Source organism: Carcharhinus amblyrhynchos, chromosome 23 (assembly GCF_965287045.1).
Source record: "Carcharhinus amblyrhynchos chromosome 23, sCarAmb.v2.hapA, whole genome shotgun sequence".
NCBI classification, from domain to species: domain Eukaryota; kingdom Metazoa; phylum Chordata; class Chondrichthyes; order Carcharhiniformes; family Carcharhinidae; genus Carcharhinus; species Carcharhinus amblyrhynchos.
In genome coordinates this window covers 20,783,488-20,805,845 of record NC_137346.1, presented here as the reverse complement: position 1 = coordinate 20,805,845, position 22,358 = coordinate 20,783,488, and the positions used below count along the sequence as shown (strand labels likewise).

At 40.3% G+C, this 22,358-nt stretch overlaps 1 protein-coding gene across 1 annotated transcript in view; it reads right to left on the bottom strand.

Annotated features, from left to right (window-relative positions):
• Nucleotides 1–22,358, bottom strand: part of acaca (acetyl-CoA carboxylase alpha) — a 274,803-nt gene that overhangs the window by 173,788 nt on the left and 78,657 nt on the right. Inside the window, exons 24-29 of the mRNA XM_080210370.1 lie at nt 19,946–20,070; nt 16,438–16,551; nt 12,295–12,408; nt 9,732–9,821; nt 8,542–8,660; nt 4,468–4,491 (exon numbers count right to left, since the gene is read on the bottom strand). Coding sequence (XP_080066496.1) covers nt 4,468–4,491; nt 8,542–8,660; nt 9,732–9,821; nt 12,295–12,408; nt 16,438–16,551; nt 19,946–20,070 — 586 coding nt within the window. The remainder of the gene's footprint in view (nt 1–4,467; nt 4,492–8,541; nt 8,661–9,731; nt 9,822–12,294; nt 12,409–16,437; nt 16,552–19,945; nt 20,071–22,358) is intronic.

Genomic DNA, 22,358 nt, shown 5'->3' with positions numbered 1-22,358 from the left:
ACTCTCCCATAACTTTATGGAACCGTACCACATTTTGCCACGTCCTCAAAATTGTTATCAACAAACCTCAAGATTGCTTTTTATTCCCAAAGTCCAGAAAAGTTATGCATACAGTGATTCCCACCCGAAAACCAGAATACAATATCATTAACCCCATCTTTCTTGCCTTTACACGTAGCTTCTGCTTTACTGTCAATTCTTCACTGTGTGGCATTTAGCCTCATCAACTTTATTCCATAACCAATTATTTTGGTCCATCAGTTGTGCCGTAGCAAATATTTTTTTGAAAATCCATATAAAATACATCCAGTGCATTCAAAGAAATATCAAAGGTTAATCAAGCCTGACATGACAAGCCTGTTAGAAATCTGTGCTGACATGCATTTCTCCAAGTACTTTGAGATATTTTTGTACTTTATCTTTAACTGAAATAAGACGAATTGGGCTATAAATTCATGGCATATCCAGGTCTTTTTCTTTCAATACGGATGCATATTTACAGATGATAATTAGCTCTCTCCCATCATTTCCCTCTATGGCTACTGTCACCATTTCTAGCTGCGTATCCAACATAAAGACAGTAAGGAATCAATACGTCATCCAGCTCATCAGCAAAACCAAAAATACCCCCTAACTCCCAGATATTCATTCTGTCTCTCCCTGGCTGTGATATGAATGTTTTAATCCAGAGCTGTAGAATCTTAGCACATTACTCTATTAAAGCTTATATTTTACCCTACATGCAACTCAAATCAAGATCATTTGCTTTTACTTGCACTACATCACACCCACCACCCTTTCTTGCTTCTCTGTCAAAGCCCTAAGCCACAACTTTGAGCATTTGGTAGCTCAATCTCACCCTTGCCAACCCCCATATTTCCACCATTCATGACACAGTATTATGCCCTTACCTTCACTAACACTCACATCGCTTCACCTTTGTGTAAGAAACCAGACAGGAATAAGTGATTAAAATATTTCTATTTCTTGGAGCGATGTTACTAGTTAGTCATATTGTAATAAGGCATAGACAATTGCAGTCTCCAATTGCTTGGCTGGCTGCCCTAAAAAAATGGGAGAGCAAGTTCAGTTTTCCCCTCATTTCAGTTGGATACAAGTTTCAACTATTCCAGAGGATAGTATTGCTATATGTGTTAGTATAGCAGATGGGTGAGAAGTGCATCAAGTTGCACCACTGATTCAGTGGAATGGATTTGACAGCTCCAGTGGTCTCTTCTTGCCTTTCCTGTCCTTTGTTCACACAGTTATCATTAGCTGGAAAGGAACCTCTTGTGCTGAGACCATCCTGTCTTATAGAATCCAAAACACACTGTTCCCGATTCAGCTATTAAAATATAAAGCTATGGTCAGCAATTGACCAGCAAAAGCAACATAAATCCAAGGCTTGTCGACCAGACCCAAAAAAAATGATTCCTCCTTCAATATTAACATTCTGAATATCCTAAATTCAACAAGACAAAAAAGCTTTCAGGAATTACAAAAATGTCCGTATTATTGAAGCTAGTTTCTAAAATGCCACAAATGCTAAGTTAGGTTGTATTTCAAATTGATACTCAGTACTTACATTACGGCTTGGATCTTTTTTGTGGAATATTTAACATAAGCAGTGACAAAGGGGTTTCTAGCACAATAAATGAAAACACTTGTGCAGCTAAAAGCGATTCAGTTTTAATGGGCACCTCAGCTCAATACTGAGCCAGGAAAAGTAGGATCATCTCAGGTCTCACTCTACCTGATGATATAGCATGCAACACCTTCTCACATTGAATTGGAACTGCATATAATTTCGCAGGTCAATCTGACATCACCTTTCCTACAATTCAGTTGATATTTCTTTCCCTCATCTCCATCCTCAAAGCACGATTTCATAATGAGGAGCAGTTCCATAGCACTGTCTACTATTTTTTCTATTGCCACTCTTCACACTAATGTCCTTTCAGGGAGGAAATCTGCCATTCTTATCTGGGCCAGCCTACATTTATTGTTTCTTGCACACTATACAGACAAAGCATACCGTACAAACAGAGGGAAGGAGAGAATGCAGAATATAGTGTTACAATCATAGAATCCCTACATTGGGATTGCAGAAGGAGGCCATTTGGTCCATTGAGGCTGCACTGACCACAATCCCACCAATGCCCTATTCCTTTAACCCCACATAATTACCATGCTGATCCTCCTGAGAAGGGTCAATTTAGCATTGCCAGTCAACCTAACCCACACATCTTTGGACTGTGGGAGGAAACCAGAGCACCCGGGAGAAAACCCACAAACACGGGGAGAATGTGCAAACTCCGCACAACGAACCCAGGTTCCTGACGTTGTGAGGCAGCCAGTGCTAACCACTGCGCCAAGTGCCTGATGGCAGTAGGGAAAAAACTATTCCTGAATCGCTCAGGAATACAGTATGTGGCCTCAGACTTTTTGTATCTTTTTGCCCCTCCCGACAGAAGGTGGAAAAGAGTACATCCAGGGTGCATGGGGTCCTTGATCACGCTAGCTTCTTTTCCAGGGCAGTAGGAAGTGTAGACAGAGTCAATGGATGGGAGGCTGGTTTGCTTGACAAACTGGCCTTCGTTCAAACCCTTTGTAGTTTTTTGCGGTTTTGGACAGAGCAGGAGCCAGACTGAACTATGACCCAAACAGAAAGAATGTTTTCTATGGTGCATCTGTGAAAGTTGCTGAAAGTCATTGTGGAGATGCCAAATTTCTTTAGCCTCCAAGAAAATAGAGGCATTAGTGGGTTTTCTTAATTATAGCTTCAGCATGAAGGTACCAGGACTGGTTATTGGTGATCTGGACTCCTAGAAACCTGAAGCTCTTGACCATTTCCACTTCACCCCCATTGATGTAGACAGGGACACATCCTCCACTAAGCTTCCTGAAGTTGATGACTATCTCTTTTGTTTTGTTGACATTGAGGGAGATTTTAGTCATCGCACCAGATCACCAGATTCTCTCTTTTTTGTACTCCATCTCATCATCGTTTGAGATCTAACCCACACTGGTGATGTCATCAGCAAACTTGAAAATCCAGTTGGAGAGAAATTTGGCTAAACAGTCATAGGTGTATAAGGAGTACAGTAGGGGCTAAGGGTGCCGGTGCTGAGGACGATCGTGGAAGACGTAGTGTTGCCTATCCTTACTGATTGTGGGTTAGGCTCTAGTGACAGAGGGAAGAGCCGAGCCCCAGGTCATGGAATTTGAAAATGAGTTTTGTAGCAATAGCAGTGTTGAAGACTGAGCTGTAGTCAGTAAATACAATAAATACAGTCTGACATAAGTGTCTTTGTTGTCTAGGTGTTCCAGGATTAGGCGCAGGGCCAGTGAAATGGCTTGTGCTGTGGACCTGTTGCAGCAGTAGGCAAACTATAGTGGATCCAGGCAATCTAAGAGGCCTGAATTAATTTGTACTGTGACTAATTTTTTGAAGCACTTCATAATGATGGATGTCAGAGCCACCAGACAGTAGTCATTAAGGCACACTGCATAAGATGATGGTCGTCTTCTGGAAGCAGATAGGGACATCAGATTGTAGTAAAGAGAGGGTCAAGATGTCTGCAAATAACAACACCCCCCCCCCCCCGCCCCTCCACAAACTGGTCCACACAGGACCTGAGTGCTCATCTGGGTACCCTATCTGGGCCAGTTTCTTTCAGTGGATTGACTTTTGAGAAAGCTGTTCTGATCTGTCCATTATCCCATTTTGACTCTGACTGCATTTATACAACATATTAAAGACTTCCCTGTGACAAAATTACATCACCCAGATCAACAAGGTCGCTTACAAAAAAAATTAGTGCTGTAGTTTATTTCAAGAGGAATATAACTGAAAAATAGAAAACTGCATCAAACATTAGTTAGATCACACTTGATGTACTTGTTACCATTCAGTTTTTCATACTGTAAAAAAAAAGAGGCAATGGAGAGGGTACAAAAAAGATTTACAAGGGTGACACCAGAGTAGTGAGGCTATACCCATAGAGAAAAAAGGTTGAACAGGCTGAATTTCTTTTGTCCAGGAAAGACGGCCAAGCGCTGACCCAATAGATGTCTTTAAAATAATAAAAGATTTTGATGGAAGAGACAAGAGTATTTCCACTTGTGAACAAAGTCGACATCACCAATATAAGATAGTCACCAAGAAATCCAAAAGGTATTCAGACGAAACTGCTTTATCCAGAGAGAAGAGAATTCAAAGTTTGCTACCACTGGGAGTGGTTAATGCAAATAGTATAACTGCACTAAAGGAAAAGCTACATAAGCACATGAAGGAAAAGGGAACAGAGAGGTATGCTAATAGATAAGGAAGTAGAGGAAAAAGGTAAATAAATGCTAGCTTGGACCATTTTCATTCTGCAATTCTATGTAATTCCAATTTAAATTAATTCAATTAGATGTTTTCATAAATTAGGTAAAATTAGTAAATAAATGATTGTACAGTACCTGTTTAGGGTGGGGATGTTCCCTCTGAAATCAAACAATTACTGACAGGTTAGTGGAGAAGGATAAACAAAGGATTGTAATTACTGATCAGGATGGATGAGTGTTCACATTGAAATCAGCAAACTGAGAGGTAGAATTGAAAATTCAATATTCTAAATGTTACACATCAATTAGGAAAGCAAGCAATTTTACACACATGCACACACACGCACAGACATATTTACTGCAACAGGCATAGGCCTGCTTCAAAATGTACATAGTCAACATCCCAGGGAATAGAAGAATCCCTACAGTGCAGAAGAGGCCATTTGACCCATCAAGTCTGCACCCACAAGATATCTTAGCTAGAGTCTCTCCCCCACCCTATCCCCATAACTGCATATATTTACCATGGTTTATCCTCCGAACCTTCATCTCTTGGAACACAAGGGGCAAATTAGCATGGCCAATCCACCTAACCTGCACATCTTTGGATTGTGGGAGGAAACCCATGCAGCCATAGGAAGAATGTGCAAACTCCACACAGACAGTCACCCATGACTGGAATTGAAACCAGAGTCCCTGGAGCTGTGAGGCAACAGTGCTAACCAGTCTGCCAAGATGCTGCAAAAGCAATTCACCTGTATTTTGGTTAGTCTTATGCAGCAAACTCATATTTAGAAGGAAATTTTGTTTAATTATTAGAGTGGCTGAATCATATCATGCTGATCACATTAAAAAATGCAAGAGCTGAAATCCAATTGATAGACTTCTCTAAAAACCCTTTTTCCAAGGTGCACAAATTTTGTTTGAAATGGTTAGCTGTGAATGCAGACCCAAAGGCATGTGATGCTCATACAAGATCCAGTGAACTGGCCTGGACAGCAATGAGTCCACATGGCACAATAGTTTTCAGAAGTTAAGAAGCAGATCTTTTTTGCAGTGGCCTTTAGGTTCAGCTGTTTTAGGAGTGGCCAAGGCTGCAAGTCCCAGGGCTTCATGTCATTCAAATCCACCTACCAACGTTGGATTAAGGGTGTGGACACCACAGGTAACAGAAAAGAGCAACAGGTTGATCCCTGCTGCTGGAGATAGGAACTGTAAATTCACAAAATAAGTTTGGGCCTTTCAACCTGAAAGAGAGCTTTTATGGATGGGCTTCAAAGGGAAATGATATAAATTAAGGAGACAGAGCAGGTAAATCCTCAATAGTTCCAGATTCAGATACACAGACACACACCAAACACACACAGCTTGCATGATTTGTTTCAGCATTATAGATTTCAATCTCGTTTTTAAACCGAGCCTATTTTAGATTCTTTCAATAACAAATTAAATGCAGGCAATTACCTACACAATCAGAACATAATCTTTAATCGTTCAAATCGAATTGTCTTGGAATACATGTATTATTATAATAATTCAGTATAAAAGGCACCTGTAAGCAACATCTCAGTCTGCGCCAGTGAATGCAAACACACAACGGCAGCCTGCACATTCCCTCACAGTTATGATTGATCCTCATACACATGCAATCACAATTTCTCTTGGCCTTTACCATCAGCTCGGAGAATTTCATTTCATTTTTATTTTCGCAGCATTCAAGCCTTTGCATCTGAAACATTTCATCTGACAGAAGTGGCTCTCACTCCTTCAAGATTTCCATGTGGGGGGAGAAAAAAAAGAACGCAAGCAAGATGCATGCTAATAGTGGCATTTAAATCAAGTCATGATTTGGTGCCAGTGCAGGCCACAGTTTTATAAATGAGGAGGCGAAGCATAATAAGGTGAGAATTGATGCATTTCGCTTATGTAAACCTTATTGCCATTAACATTTAAAGTGATATTGTTGCATTGGGCATGCTCCGGCAAAACAAATTACACCACACAGCTTTCTCGAGATTTCAGGATATAATAAATTTACACAGTTAGTTCTTACTGTTAAAGATATGTATTCTGCCATTTCTTTTTCCTGCAGAACTGTTTGAAGATTGTTTTGTCACAACCATATAATCATATTAATGCACTCCATGCTGGTGAAATATCGTGAAGTTCAATGAAACTGATGGGCTGCAAGTCAAATCTTATTCAAAGTGGCATGCTATCTCCTTTATTAAAAGGCTAAGCTCAGTACAATTCATTTTTAAGTTCCATTGGACTTTCAAAATCAGGCCTGTGGGACTTAAGCGACCATTTCTCTTTGGTAAAGAATGCCACGACTGAACCATTCTTACCAGTTTCTAAAACTCATACATAAAAAGCAGAGGGACGATGGTACTGAACTCGGGTGGTAAATCCACTGTCCGATACACAAAAGCCAGTAAAGCCCCAGAGTTTGATTCCTTCTCTTTATGATGTCAACTAGAGACGGAACTATGGGAGCTCCAATTTGTATCAGCATCCATGAATAGACAGAGACAGCAAGCAGCCAGGGTCTCTAAGTCCTGCTTGCCATCCTGTCATCGTATTGCAAAGTGCACATTTGTGGAGATTGGGCAAGGACAGGATTGGATGAACTGCTTGGCGATGATGCTCTTCATACCCACCCAGTCAGTCAGTCAGTCAAATGTCCTGCTGACACTTGGGGTACAGATACACACACGAAGAACCACCATACGAATGGGATAACGTAGAAGCAGAATCCACCTCGTGCCAGTGTTTTCAGGAGTGAATGGGAACAAATGGAGACAGGAGTCTAAAAACAATATTAAATTTTGAAAATTAAATTTAAACAAAAAATGGGCAAAATAGATTCCAGTGAGTTTTGGGGGCAATTGGAACAACAAGGGGGGAAAAAATGCAAGAGAGAGAGAGACACAGATAGTCAAAAACACAAAGATTTACTGCATTTATGCAACATATTAAAGACTTTCCTGTGACAAAATCATATTGAATGAGGGAAAGGAATAATGGGCACAATTCTGCTCTGATCTATCAGAAATAAAGGCACTGTCCAAGTTCTAGGTCGAGCAGCAGTTTCTCTGCTTTAGTCCCGTTTGGCTACCTCACTGTCGCAACTCCCATTATCATTTAGAGAAATGGGAGAAGTGAAAACGGCTGATGGCAAGGATGTAATGCTGATAATTTCAAAGTTGCACCAGAATTGAATTGTGAAAAGGTACAGGATACGTTCTTCTTCCCATTATCAACTGGATTGCTGTCATTATGCCAGCACATAGATTTTGTACTGTGCAGTTATGATTGTTGAACAGTGTTTTATTACAAGAAACATGAAAGTAAATTTAATCACCCCCAGAAACCTAACATTTTCTATGGAAACAAACACATTTAAATTCAGGCCTGGTCACTGCAAATATGACAAGTACATTCTGACAGATAAAGCCACATTGGCATTGGACTAAAGACAAAATGTTATATCCCATGAAATACAGTAATCAGTGCATTCATCAGTAGCCTGTTTATATAAAAGAAGAGATGAAAGGAAAACAGCTTTGGTGCTTTGAGAAAAACCAGGGGGTAACAAATGGTGGCAGGTCAATACCTGCAATTATCTGACTGACAAATCCTCCACCCGTGCTGAGATTGGCAACCATGAAATTCATGGTCAGTTAAGCAGAAACAAGTGCTTTGTGACAATGCAAGTTACTTCATTTTCCTCGGTCATGTCGGTCTTCCATTCTGACCATTTTTGGGGATGCAAACACATGCAAAAGGGAATAGGTTTGATGAATTTGTTAGTTGGTGGCAGACTTTTGGTTGTGCCAGTTTTCATTTGCCCTGCATGATCGTCAAGGTCCAAAAATCAAATTGGAGTCAAGTAGTTAAATTAGGTGGTTTACGCAGCAGTTTAACAAATATCTGAAGTGCATAAATACTCAGCCTTTTAAGGTTGCCTCCTCACTAGAAAAATACATTTGTCTGTCATGGAAGGGCAAATACAATAAACTTGAGGGAAATATTCTGATTTTGTGCTCTACTTGGGAGCTTTGCCCATTGGCATATTGGGAAACTGCTTGCACTTTTCCATTTAAAGCCACATCCACAATTCTTCAATATTCTCCAAACCCCACATAGCAACCTTCGTATTTACTAGACTTATCCTCCTAGGTTACAGATAGGGAGGAAGTTAGTTACCTATTTGGATGGGATGTTGGCAACATGAATTGAAACTCTACAATGCAGGTTCCATCTTGGAGCTGGCGATGCTGAACACTGTTCAACTCGTATGCAATGTAGGCTCTTCTAACGTAGACCTGCAGGAAAACAATGGAATTATATGGGCAGCTTGACATGCCATCAAACTCCCAAGTTGTGAGTCATCGTGCAGAAGGGATAATATTCTCAATTTAAGACAAACTAATGTATTCTTTCCCCCAACTTATCCCATTAACCATTTCTGTTCATGTGCAAGCATCAAGTAACTGAAATGCCTCCTAATCGTAGTCACGTTCTTCCCCAAGATAATTTGTACGACTGGATGAGAACTGCGATCATGAAAACATGATCTGCATTCGAAGGTCCTGCACATGACACCAAGACAGCATAAATTTCCTCCAGTTCTCTTTCTCTCTCTCTCTCTCTCTCTCTCTGTATAGGGAACAATTCTGTGCAAACATCTCTGGCACAGATGTAAAAAGATGACAAATCGTCCATAGACCAAATTAAGGAACAGAGATCAGGGAAGACAATTATCACCATCCATTTGGTGTTTCTGGGAGGGTCTTTCACTTCAAATTTAGTGATACTCATGACTGGAATACCAACGTGGTGCACAGCGCATGAACATGCAACAGAGCCACGATATTTTCTCTGTCATTTGGAAAAACAAAGAATGGAGGGAGAAAAGGAAAGGGAAATGAGCAGAAGAATTATTCCAGCCTGCTTTAGGACATTTGATGCACAACAATTGGACTCAATGCTTAGAGAAAATCCAACATTCTTGTTTGATTCTGCAAAATATTCAGATACAGATGTCAGCTGAAAATGTTATCAGGCGCACCAGTGATGCCTTACCACCCACCTAGATCAAATTACCTATCCACACGCAGATGAAGAACAGACATTCACATTGCTGTGGCACCCTCCAACCATTATCTCAGGACGGTCTCATGGCCTTTACCAAATAGAGGAGAAAATTGCAAGGGAAATGTTACACGTGGCTTTGGATACTTTACTTTTGGTGCAGCTTGGAGTACAAAGGCGACCCTCCAAAAACAGACTGACCTTGCTCATCAACATTTTGGGATATCCAGCTACGTATGAAGCAACAGACAGTGGAAGGAAACAGGAGCACACCATCTGCTGCTGAACCGTGTGAGACTAACCTCCAATGCTGCCATTCTCACCACTTGGTTACTATGATAGAAGAAATTGGGAAGAACATCGAAGATAGAGGTCTCCGATAGAATGAGCTTCTGTGAACAAGAAAGCACACAAAAGAAGTTTCAGTACATATTATTCATGGTGAGATAAGCTATGTAACTCACTGTTTGCGTGGTTTTAGTACGTCTGCACAACGAGAATAAAGGTAAGGGATTGTACAGTTACCTAATCAACATCTTTTAAAAAAATAAAACTAACACAATAAAAATATCTTGGTACAGGTGACAGGATGGGACCTTATGTTGAAGGTATCCAATATCATGGTGTAACAGAATTGTTTGTGATTTTAATTCTGTAAATTCCTTCATCTGTGGAAAGCCAGCAAGTCACTAAGCAGAAGTCAATGAAATCTCCAGTGAAACAAAATAATCTAACGATGTCCACCACCACCCCCACCCACATATATTTCTGCTAGCAACCCCACAACCATACTTCATTCATTGGTCAATTTTCTGATAACAGCCCAGCACGAGAGGGCTCATGCACAATTTTACCACATGAAGGCAAAATCATCAAAGTTTGCCTCATCCTATGCTCAGCTACCTTTCATTTGTGCCAATTTTTCTGCAACAGCGGAAGTGAAATCTTAATCCAGACTTGCTCTCAAAGCCAAGGGAAAAATGAAGCTAACTGTAGCATTCTTTGTCCTATTCTAACTGACAAACAAGCCAGGTGTCAACTGTGGTTTCACTGTTACTACTCTCACCTTGGAGTGAAAGGGTTGTGGGTTCAGTTTTAACTCCAAAGTCTGCTGCCTATTTTCTAGGCATTGCTGAGAGAGTGCTGCACTGTCGGACGTGTTACCTCTTCAAAGAGATGTCAAACCGAGGCCCCATCTGTCCTCTCAGATGGATGCAAAAGACCCCAGTGCGCTTAAAAAAATGGCCTGGGAATTCTCCCCACATCCATCCCTCAAGTAACATAATTAGAATAGATCAGTTATTTTGCTGCTAGTTGCGGCGTCTTACTGAACAAAATTTAGCAACTGCAGTTCTCAATGACTACATTTAAAGAACTTCCATATATTGGCACGAACCTGATCTTGTAAGGGTCAGCATCATGCTGGGTGGTACATTTACCCACTGGGCCAAAGACAAAAAAAGCTCCAGTGCAGACATTAAAGAAAGCAGGTTTTCTTCAGTCTATCACTCAAAATGATTTATGGTTCACTCCATCACACCAAATGCCTTCAGGGTGGAATCATTTTCCGTTTAAGCATCAATTTTACATTCTATCGTATGAGAAAATTATAACATGATAATGTTACTCGTATTTAATAGTTAGGAAGTGAATTTCTTGAAATAAAAAAAGGGAGAATAACAGGATGGCATGGTGGTACAGTGCATAGCACTGCTGCCTCACAGTGCCAGAGACCTGGGTTTGACTCCCGGCTTGGATCACTGTCTGTGTGCAGTTTTTATGTACTCCTTGTGTTTGCATGGGTTTCCTCTGGGTGCTCTGGTTTCCTTCCAGAGTCTGGAAAGATTAGCTGGTTTGGTGCATTGGCCATGCTAAATTCTCCCTCAGTGTTCCTGAACAGGCGCCAGAGTGTGGCAGCTATGGGATTTTCACAGTAACTGCATTGTGGTGCTAATGTAAGCCTTATTTGCGATACTAATAAAAAAAAATGTTTCATAATTAACAATCTAACAACTGTATCCTCACGTTCAAAGCAATACACTCCCACAGCTTTACTATTGTTATTAATTCTGAAGAAAAGCAGGAACTGTCATATTTTGACAACAGGAATACAATTCAGCTAATTTTGCTCAAAAGCAAAACAAATTATCTAGTAGTTCAATTAAACGATTTAAACACCATAGCACAGAATGTGCTTCTTCACAAACTCGGTTCAAATAAACAAATAGTTGCCAATTTTAAACAAATCGAGTAGACTGGATGTTCAAGGGGCAAGGCACCAAACAGTCGTGCATTTCTTTAAAAAACAAACACACAAAACTAGTTGAACATATGCTTCATTGAAGCAATCACTTTCATACGTATCAAGACATTTCATGTAGGGAGTTACAAAGTACATTCTGGTGAAATGGGATATATAGGGTTGGGCAGTAAAGAGGCCAAGGGGCACAGACATAATTCAGACCTTATTTTAAAATTACAGATCTTGTATTTATTTTTATGTATCCACTATAATTCCTTGGGCAGGATTTTCTGGCCATGACACCCCAATATTGGAAAATCCCATCCATGATCAACAGACCTTTGCATGGTCTGCCCCCTGTCCACTACGATTCCCATGGCAGGTGGGACAGGAAAACTCCCCCCTCATGTCTACATCTACAACTGAAACAGCGTGTGAGCATGTCACTCTGTAATTACATATCATATTCCCAATAACATGCAGCACGACCTCTGGGCAGCAATATAACAATAGGATAAGTTTATAAATTTCTATTACAAAGACAGACATAAAACTAACAGCAATTGAATGCAAGCGTATGTTCTTTATAATTCATGATAAATATCGCTAAGTAGTACAATCACCTGAAGGTTTTCGATGCAGAACTGATGCCCATACATATCAATGGCTGAGAGGAAAATGGACTCCACCTGGTTGTGACGAAGCTCATAAGAGGGCAAGTGTGATGCAATCAGAACCTGTCAAGACGGGATCACAGGAACAGAGAAATTTGACTAAAACTACCAAATTCACAGATAAAACTGACAGGACATTCAATTAAATTACACAGTTTCAAAGGAATTAAAAACCAAACTAAAGATAACTGAAGTACTGATCCCTAACAATAACTCTGCATTAGGCAGTGAAAGGATGAAAAGAAGTTACAAACAAAAAACATAAATAATATTTGTTATTACTAAATTGCAATATTATGACAAACAGTTGTTAAAACATCAAAGAAAGTCCATGAAGAAGCAGATATTGTCCTTGTTGAATAGTCCCAAATTCATTTAATCTGGTTTGCCAGCATGATAAGAAGTCTGACAACACCAGGTTTAAGTCCAACCAATTTATTTGATAGTAAACACACAAGCTTTCGGGGTTTGCCCCTTCATCAGGTGGATGGAGAGTTCTGGCCTCAGACGTTCTCCTGATGAAGGGGCAAACCCCAAAAGCTTGTGACTTTACTATCAAATAAATTGGTTGGACTTAAACCTGGTGTTGTCAGATTCTTACTGTGTTTACCCCAGTCCAGCGCTGGCATCCACATCTTGCCAGCATGGCCCAGAGAGAACAAAAATGCTTTGTTGCATTGAATAAAAGTCATAATATTCCATCACTTGGCATAGTCATGATATAATTGTTACAATTCCAGCTGATGTTACTACTGGACAAGTTGGAGCCCAAGGTGGAACTGGCTTGGTAGGTCCCAATTTTTATTTTTTGTTTAGATACATGGAAGGTGGCAACTGAATGAATCACAGGAGTTAGCTGATGAACTTTCAACATAAGACATATATTTAAAAAAGATGAACTATAATACACAACTCCTTTACCCAAACTATATCTTTACAGATATATAAAGATTGGTAAGGATTTCACAAGTTACAAAATCCCTCTTACGTTTTCTCAATAAGTACACAGTCCTTGTAAAACAAAAGGACTATGGTCAGACACCCCACATTCTGAAACCAAATGGTAGATGCCACCCAAATAACATCAATGGATTTCTCATCAATTCCTCCCAAATGCTTGTCACACTGGGACTCTGGTCTTCCACATAACTGCTTCCAATCTCCACTGTTACATAACATACCTTGGAATTTCCCCCCAAAATGACAATTTCTCTTGGCTCAAAGGGCTAGATGGCCTACTCCTGTTCCTATTTCTTATGTTCTTATGTCTTCACCAAGGATCCACTTCCAGTGTTTCAATGTCTTCTTCCAGTATTTCTCTGTCCTGGATTGCCACCTGCGTTCAAGCTTCCAAACAATCCATCAGATACCCAGCTGCCAATAGAACACCACTGCTTCACAGGCCCAGGAGTGAGGAGTTACCAATCTTTTGGTCACCTGAATCCTTGGCTTTTCACAAGTGGATGCTGTCTCAGGTTTGCACTTTGCAGCCTTGTCTTTAACTGGGAGCGCCTCTGCCCCTCATTCTCAACTTTACTGAACAGAACTGTTTTCCTTCTCTCTCCACCACTTCCGTTCCCCCACAATTCCTGTACTTAGCTTCTTTGACCAGAAGATCTTCTTGGAAGTTGCTTCTGTCCCTCATCCTGGTTTCTGGGACCTCCTCCTTTATCTTCTGGAGCTTGTTTTCTATATCTGCCCATTGTCCTGCCTGTATTACCAGTATTTGTGGAATCCGGCTTCCAACTGCACAGACCCCCTCTCAACTGAACTACCAGCTTCTGCTTTTCTGGGTGGCCCCTTTAATTGCTAGGCAACAGCCAGTTTTTTTGAATACCTTGTGTTTGCCCTAGTGTCAAAAAAACTTCATTGCACTGCAAGCACCTAAACGAACCCTGACTTGCCAGCAACCTTTAAAAATGAAACTTAGAAGTTTCAGGTTATGCTCTACACACAAATATAACTTACTTAAAACCATATACATTTCCCAACATGACACATCTTACAAAATATCCCAAATAATTCAAGAGTGGCATCAACACAAACATTTTGACATGAGCCACAGAAGGTGAAGCCAGGTCAGATGACCAAAAGCTTGACCAGAGAGGAAGGTTATATACAGCATCTTAAAAGAGGTGGGATTGAGAGCAAATTAAGGAGAAAATTCCAGAGCTAGGGGCCCAAGGCAGTTGAAACGAGGCCAAAATGGTGGAGAGATTAAAATCAAGAACATGCAAGAGCTCAGAATTTAAGCACAGAGATCCTGATGGCTTATAGAGCCGGAGGAAGCAGTTAAGAAAAGGGTGGGGTGAAGCTAAAGAGGTATAAAATTTTAAAATCGAGATACTGTCAGACAGTGAGCCAGCAAAGGTCACGAAGCACAGGAGTGATGGATGAATGGCATTTGAAGCAAGTTAAAATACAGGGAAGACAGATTTGGATGTAAAGTGGAGGAAGGGAGGCTGGCCAGGGAAATATTGGAATAGTCAAGTCAAGAGCTAACAAAAGGCACAGATGAGTGTTTAACGTTAGATTATGTGAGGCAGAGTCAACAATGTTACGCGAGTGGAAATTTACAGTCTTGAGGATGATACAGCTGCATGGTCAGGGACTCATCTCAGGCGCAAACACAACCAGAGGTCACACAATGCTTTGCTCAACATGACCAGCTACTAGGGATGGAAACAGCTAACAGGAAACAGAGGGAAGTGTATATGGGGAAAGAGGGTGGGGTAAGTGTCCTGGAAGGCAGAGTTCATAGTGTTGACTGTGGGGTCCTGGAGGGGGGGGCTCAGGGTATTTGTAATGGAAGAGAACAGTCTCAGCCAGAAGGAGCAAGTGTCAGGAGGCTGGCAGGGTGAGACTCCATAGGTGAAGGTCACATGAGGTGGGTCACAGAAGAGCACAAGACAGGTCGGTCCAGATAATAGGAGGAGGCAGTGTCAGGGTGGGCATGGGTAGTAACAGATGTCAGCTCTGAGGATAGGAAAGGTATATGGAGTGGATCACGATAAACTTCCCTCTGGACCCTAAGGGTGAGTGGAATGGTGGAGATGCCACGTCCGGACAGTATCCAGGTGAAGGAATTACCATTTGTCTGTTCTATTTGAGAAGAAGGGAAACCTATAAAGGACATGCTCGCTTATCATATATCCACTGAGGCACTGATGGTTATGACGTTCTTCCAGATGAGAACATGTCCCATCGCAGGGCCCAAAGGGGTAAGAGTCTCAAGAAAGTCAAAACACTGACAAACAGGATACACTGCAATGGCGGGTATTGGCCCGACCATGAGTGTAACGCAGACAATGTTCTTAATAGTCACTTTTAGATGTCCCAGGATCTGGCTACTCATATCTGCTGGCTTCTCCAGTGTAAACTACAGCTACAAGGACTTGAGGAGTAATGCAAAGCTCCTGGTCTGTGTTGAGTTAGTGTCAGAGTGCCATTTAAATATGGTGACAAGACCTTCAACCCATGAATAACAATTGGGCAGATGACTTCCTGTGTGCCCTGAGATTCGCCAAACTCCTCATTTGATGCATAATTAACAAGCCAAACAGTAGAAGATTGTGCAGTGCTAAGCCACCAGTGGGAATCATGCAAACTTTTCCACCTGCCCGCCACCAGACTTAGGCTCCAGAAGATTCCGCCCAGAACGCGTGGTGGGCGATCAAATACAATGGTCTTCCCAATATTTAGTTGTGGGAAATTTCTGTTTATCCAAAATTAAACCCAAAATAAGCAATGCGTCATATCAAAGACAGTCGAGGGGCAAGAAGAGGAGGCGCGATGATGCATGTCGATGACATACATGCAGAACCTCTGCAAGGTGCCAAAGATAAATCCATGGGAAACTACAAGGGAAAACACCAGCAAGAGCAGGAAGAAGAGCTACTCAACAAAATCCTCTGGCTAAGATTAGATAGATCAGGACAAAATAAAGATAGGACAGTTCCACCCAGCTGGATGACAGAATTGAAGCATTGGACAAGGATGTAAAGACACACACACACACACACACACACACACACACACACACAAAAATGGGCAGCCTGAATTTCAAGTTAATTGTAAGATCATGATCTTTACCTGCCGAGCTCGGAGAGCCACTTTAGCATTTGTGGTCTTACTGAGCTGTGTCAACTCAGTTAGAATGGCAATCAGCTCATCAGTCAGTGTCGGATCCCGTCCGCACAATTGGTCCTAAAAAAAGAAACACACAAAAATCACACTGAATACTGCTTTTCAAAACAAAAAAACTAATACTTCCGATATTTAAAAAATAAAAGATTTAAGAGAGAACTAAATGCAAGAGCAAAATACCTAACAGAGGAGGAACAGTTTATCATGACTGTATATCATCACTTGCTCCGTTTTGCCATGTTTTGACTCCTTCTGTACTGTCCCAATAATCCTGCACTGAAATCATGAACCTACATTTAAGAAAGTCTCTATAGAATATTGTGCAATAGGTAAAACTATAAGCATCCAAAATCAATTCTACTTCTCATCAAATTTTGGCTCCTTTCAAAACTTGCTTCATCTGCCTTTAGACGTCAATCGCATTTCTAATCCAAAACCTTTGTCAAACATAAATTATAATAAAAATAGCAAACAAGTTAATCTGTAATTCAGCTGTGTCAATCATTGCCTCACGTTTGGTATAACTACAACCCCCCCGCCCTTAAAATAAAGGTTCCTATTCAGACATCAAAAATATACACGAGTCACTGAGTTGCACCGAATTATAAATCACAATTTTCTTTCAGTATGACTGGAGAAGCATGTGGCCTGCAGTTATACTTTTATTTAAAGCATTTGATTATTCTGCGTGTTCAACAGGGACAGTAAAAGGGACGGACGATGGTCAGGAGGGCAAATGTACGGCTGAACGTCTGTCAGTGAGCCACCCATCAAAGCAATTATTTTGAATTGTTTGAAAATTTAGCACACAGGACAAAACAGAACAGAATATTTTGCATTATCAGTGATATATTTAAACATCTCCGGCTCCATATTGCCATTTAACCAAGTTCTGTTACAGCAACTTTGTACTGAAATCTTAAAATTTTTAAAATTCTGAAAAGAGTATTGTATTGTTAATAAGATTCTGCATTTCTATACGTTTACGAAATTAATTTTACTTTTCATCAAATCCCTATCCCTTTCAAAATGTGCTTTCTCTGCCTTTTTAAGTTCACACTGGCCCTTTTGCCTCTGGCTCCAATTCTAGAGGACCAGCAAACGGTCTGTCCCCAGGCTTCGGAAAATATCACTCTGCAACCCATGACAAGATTAGAATGAAATAACTCACTTTTGCACTAGTAATTCACCGTTTAAAAAAAAACTACAGAATAATGATTCTACCAAGTGTCAACCTCCTCAAACATCCTTTAATATTGGGAACATTAACCTAAGATGCCCCCCACCACCCCCAGTGATTCAGCTGACTAAGACAGGGAGTAGCTGATTAAGACAAACAGACCATGAAGGCCCTAGTTCCATGTCCAGGCTATACAGAGCTAGCAGATGTCGGCTGTTAAGGGCAAAACTATTTAGCAGTGATTATTTTGCCAAAATGAGGTACGTTTTAATAGCTATCAACAGTCAGAGGTTTAGTGAAAACAGAAACTTGGTCAAAACAAATGGTTAAACAACCATCTAAGCATTTTACTCTAATACAAAAGAACAGTGGAAGTCATTTAACTGCATGCTTTAAAGCGTCATCCAAATAATTAGACTGATCTACTAAATGAACAAAGAGATGGAATTAGTCAGCCTTGGCACATGTTAACAGCACTAGCACCAATTAGTGCTACACTTTGCCTGGTAATTTTTTTCCCCCAACTCCAGATCACATGGTGACTTGCCCGGATATGATGACATGCCAACACGCAAATTAGACCATCAATGAGAAACAATAGCTGCATTTGTATAGCACCTTTCAACTAAATATGGTCTTGCCAAAACTCGAGACTAAGAGGGAATGGACAATAAGAAGGAACGTGATTGTGTTCCAACACTCAGCAAACAGTCAATGTATGAAGCTCCATAAAATAAACTGCACGATGACTAGAAAGGGTACATTTCCTGTGATTGAAGATCTAAAACTCATTAACAGAATGTCTGAAAATGAAAGAATCATTTTCTTTTGATAACCACTGTAGATCACATGTAACATTTTTGATTCAGAAAGATAATGTTATAACTGAGAACAGTTGCATTGAGGAAAAACATAGATCCTGCATATAAATATGGACAAATAGGCTGATTCTGGGTTTATAGGGAAACCTCACTCAAAAAGAAGGACAAGGCAGGGAGGAGGAGGCTACAAGGTTGCTGCAGCAATTCCTGTATTTCTCTGCAAGTTTCTCACAAGGCAAAGGAAATTTGGCATGCTCGCTACAACTCTCACTAATCTTTACAAATGCATTATAGAAAGCATTCTTTCTGGTTGCATCATAATTTGGTAAAGCTCCTGCTCTGCCCAAGCCAGTAAAAAACTACAAAGGGTCGTGAACGTTACCCAGTTCATCACACATTCCAGCCTCCCATCCACTGACTCTGTTCATGCCTCCCACTGCTTCGGAAAAGCAGCCAGCATAACCAAGGGCACCACGCACCCCAGACATACTCTCCTCCACCTTCTTCCGTTGGGAAAAAGATACAAATATCTGAGGTCACGTACCAATCGACTCAAGGAAAGCTTCTTCCCTGCTGCCATCAGGTTTTTGAATGGACCTACCTCATTAAGTTGATCTTTTTCTACACCCTAGCTATGACTGTAACACTACATTCTGCACCATCTCCTTTCCTCTTATGTACGGTATGCTTTGTCTGTATAACATGCAAGAAACAATACCTTTCACTGTATACTAATACAGGCAACAATAATAAATCCAATTAACGTTCCAATATGAGCCCAGGATTCACAAATTTACCAAACATTTTCCATTTTGTAATAACACAAATATTTGTAGATACGTTCACTTCTACGTATATATTTTATGTAATATTTATCGGGCAAATAATGGGGTTGATAAGACCATAACAAAATGGGAAGGCCTGGTGACCAAAATCACCTCACGTCTTAATACTTTTAAGAAAGAAAACAATTTTTTAATAAATCAAACTTTAATGATTTTCCAGGAGCTCAGCAAACTGAGCTTTCATTATCTGTGTGCAAAGTTTCCTTTTTCTGTCCTCTTAAAATGCCAGCAGTAGTGTCGGGTGCAATCTGCCCTCGCACAATGTCAGTGAACAAAGCCGTCTCCCACTCTTTGAAAAGGACTAGCACCTCCATGACACCCCCATGTAATTACACACTTCAATGACTGGTCTCTGAAGAAAATTGAAGGCCTGCAAAGAGAACAGCTGCCGTTTCGCTCTCCATCACCACAGCGTGATTACATGAGAAATGAACAGCCCGGCTCAAAGCTACTTCAGAAATCTCAAAGGAAATACTGCTTTGTGTTAGAATAATGAGATTCTTATGGCCAAGCATTACTTAAAATCACATGAAATACTATATAGACCTATCGCTTGAGATTAGCACATTGGAAGCTGGAATTTGTGGGCATAACAGAGCTTAACTTACAATAAGCATTGTAACTAGAAGGTTCTTCTTGGTGACTTGGGCGTGGGAGAAGATGTAGTTCAGGACTGTAGTCATGTCTCCTTTATGGTCCTCTCGAAGGGTAAAGACACATTTCTCATAATGACCTGCAGTTTGAGAAAGATATTAAAGATAAATATCACTCGACTAGAGCTAGCATGAAGGCTATCTTTTCAACCTCCAAACCTTTTCTGAGAAAAACCTTTTGAACTTCTTTTCCTGCTCTTATTCCACTTACAGTCAAACGTCTAAGAAGAATTCCGATACCAGGAATACCCCATCAATATGAACTCAATTCACCAGACCCAAAAAGAATATATTTAGAAGCACTGCTGCACAACTTCACATTGTAAACACGTATTTTTAGTCTGCTTCGCACAGGTTATTTTTCCTCTGTCAAAATATGGCTTTGACGCATAGTTTGCAAATTTCATTTCGACTATTCAAATGAAAGCTCAGAATTTCCAATCAAGTTCTGCAAAACAAAAATTTAAAACATTCAATATATGGTTAAAAATCCAATTTAAATGCATGCCCTTAGATATAAATGCATATTGTGAAAGCAGATTTTGGGTCAATGAGGATGAAGTAGACTTGCATTTATATAATGTCTTATCATGTTTCAGACTACTTCACATACAAATAATTACTTTTTGAAGTGTAGCAACTGTTGCTATGTAGGCCAAAACATGACAGCCATTTTGCATTAAGCAAGAGCTTATAGGCATCAATGATGAATGACAAGATAATCTGCTTCTTGGTCGCAATGGTTGACAAGAGAAATATCAGCCAACACACTGATCTTCAAAACGGTGCCACGAGTTGTTAATTGCCCATTGGAACACACATATTTCACCATCTCTAATAACAGAGCACACCTCCTGTACTGCACCAGAATGACAATACAGATTCAGAGCTTAAACAACCACTACCAACTGAACCTGACACAATTACACATGACAGATTTAAGTTTCTACATGATTTTAGCCTTCATTACTGTCTGGATATGCCTTTGAGATGTTCCAATTTGGCATGGAAAACCCGAATAATGGAGAAAGACAATTTATTTAATATAAAATGTACTGATAGAGCGATGATGTGGACTTCCTTAATGTTCCATAAAATGATATCACGTTATATTTAATCACTTTAAATATGTTGTATTATTGTTGTTCTGGCAATACCCGAGGAAAATTGCAACATTTTCCTGAAAGCATATTAAGTAAAACTACAAATTAAGAGCAAGTTGGTATTTTCAAAATCCTGCAACCCCATCTGGATCAGAACAAATAACACTTCAGACAAAATCATTGAATGCAGAGTAAAACAATGGGATTTTAAAGGTAGGATAAAATTTTGAGAGGTGTGTGGGGTATGTGTGCGTATAACAGATTGCATAATAGATTAAAGTGGAACTTGTTGAGCAGCAACAAAACAAGTTGTATTTATTGGATACTCAGGCTACTATACCATTTCACTGTAACCTCCAAGCTCTTTTTTTTCCCCCCATCACACTCCATCTTATATTACTACTATGGTTCAAGTGTTATTAGAAACTAGTTTTCCTTATTCCTACTCAAATCAACATATGGTAGCTATATCTGTCCCTTCTGTTGTGTTGAAGTCACGACTCACTAGAGTTACACTCCAATTTCCTGATTAAATTTACTCCACCCAACATGGCTGGTGGTTTATACTATAGTATTTCAGGGCTGCTAGCCTCAACTTCCCATCCATTTAATTCAAGCCTTTCCACTATCAAGAATCCAGCTTCAATACTGGACATCACCATTCTTACAGGCTCAATACCCTGTACTGGATGCTATACTTGTAAACTCTCCTAATGACCTCTTCGAGTCTTTAAAACCATTTGAAACAATATGAAGACACTTTTATCTTGTTACATAAAGTAAGAAGTCTCACAACACCAGGTTAAAGTCCAACAGATTTATTTGGAATGACGAGCTTTCGGAGCACTGCTCCTTCCTCAGGTTGGTGGAGACTTGGGTTCACAAACACAGCAGATATAGACAGAGACCCAATTGCAAGATAATGGTTGGAATGATTGAGGCAGGAGTAGCGCTCCGAAAGCTCCTGATTCCAAATAAACCTGTTCGACTTTAACCTGGTGTTGTGAGATTTCTTATTGTGCTTACCCCTGTCCGACGCCAGCATCTCCACATCATTGTTATATAAAGGCAGTCTATCGCAAATTTGTGTTTACCACTTGCATTGGATAAGGTGAAAAGGCGAAAAACTGCAGCATGCTACGGTGCAGAGGGACCTGGGGGTCCGTGTGCACGAGTCACAAACACCTAGTCTGCAGGTGATCAAGAAGGTGAATGGAGTGTTGGCCTTGATAGTGAGGGGGATAGAATATAAAAGTAGGGAGGTC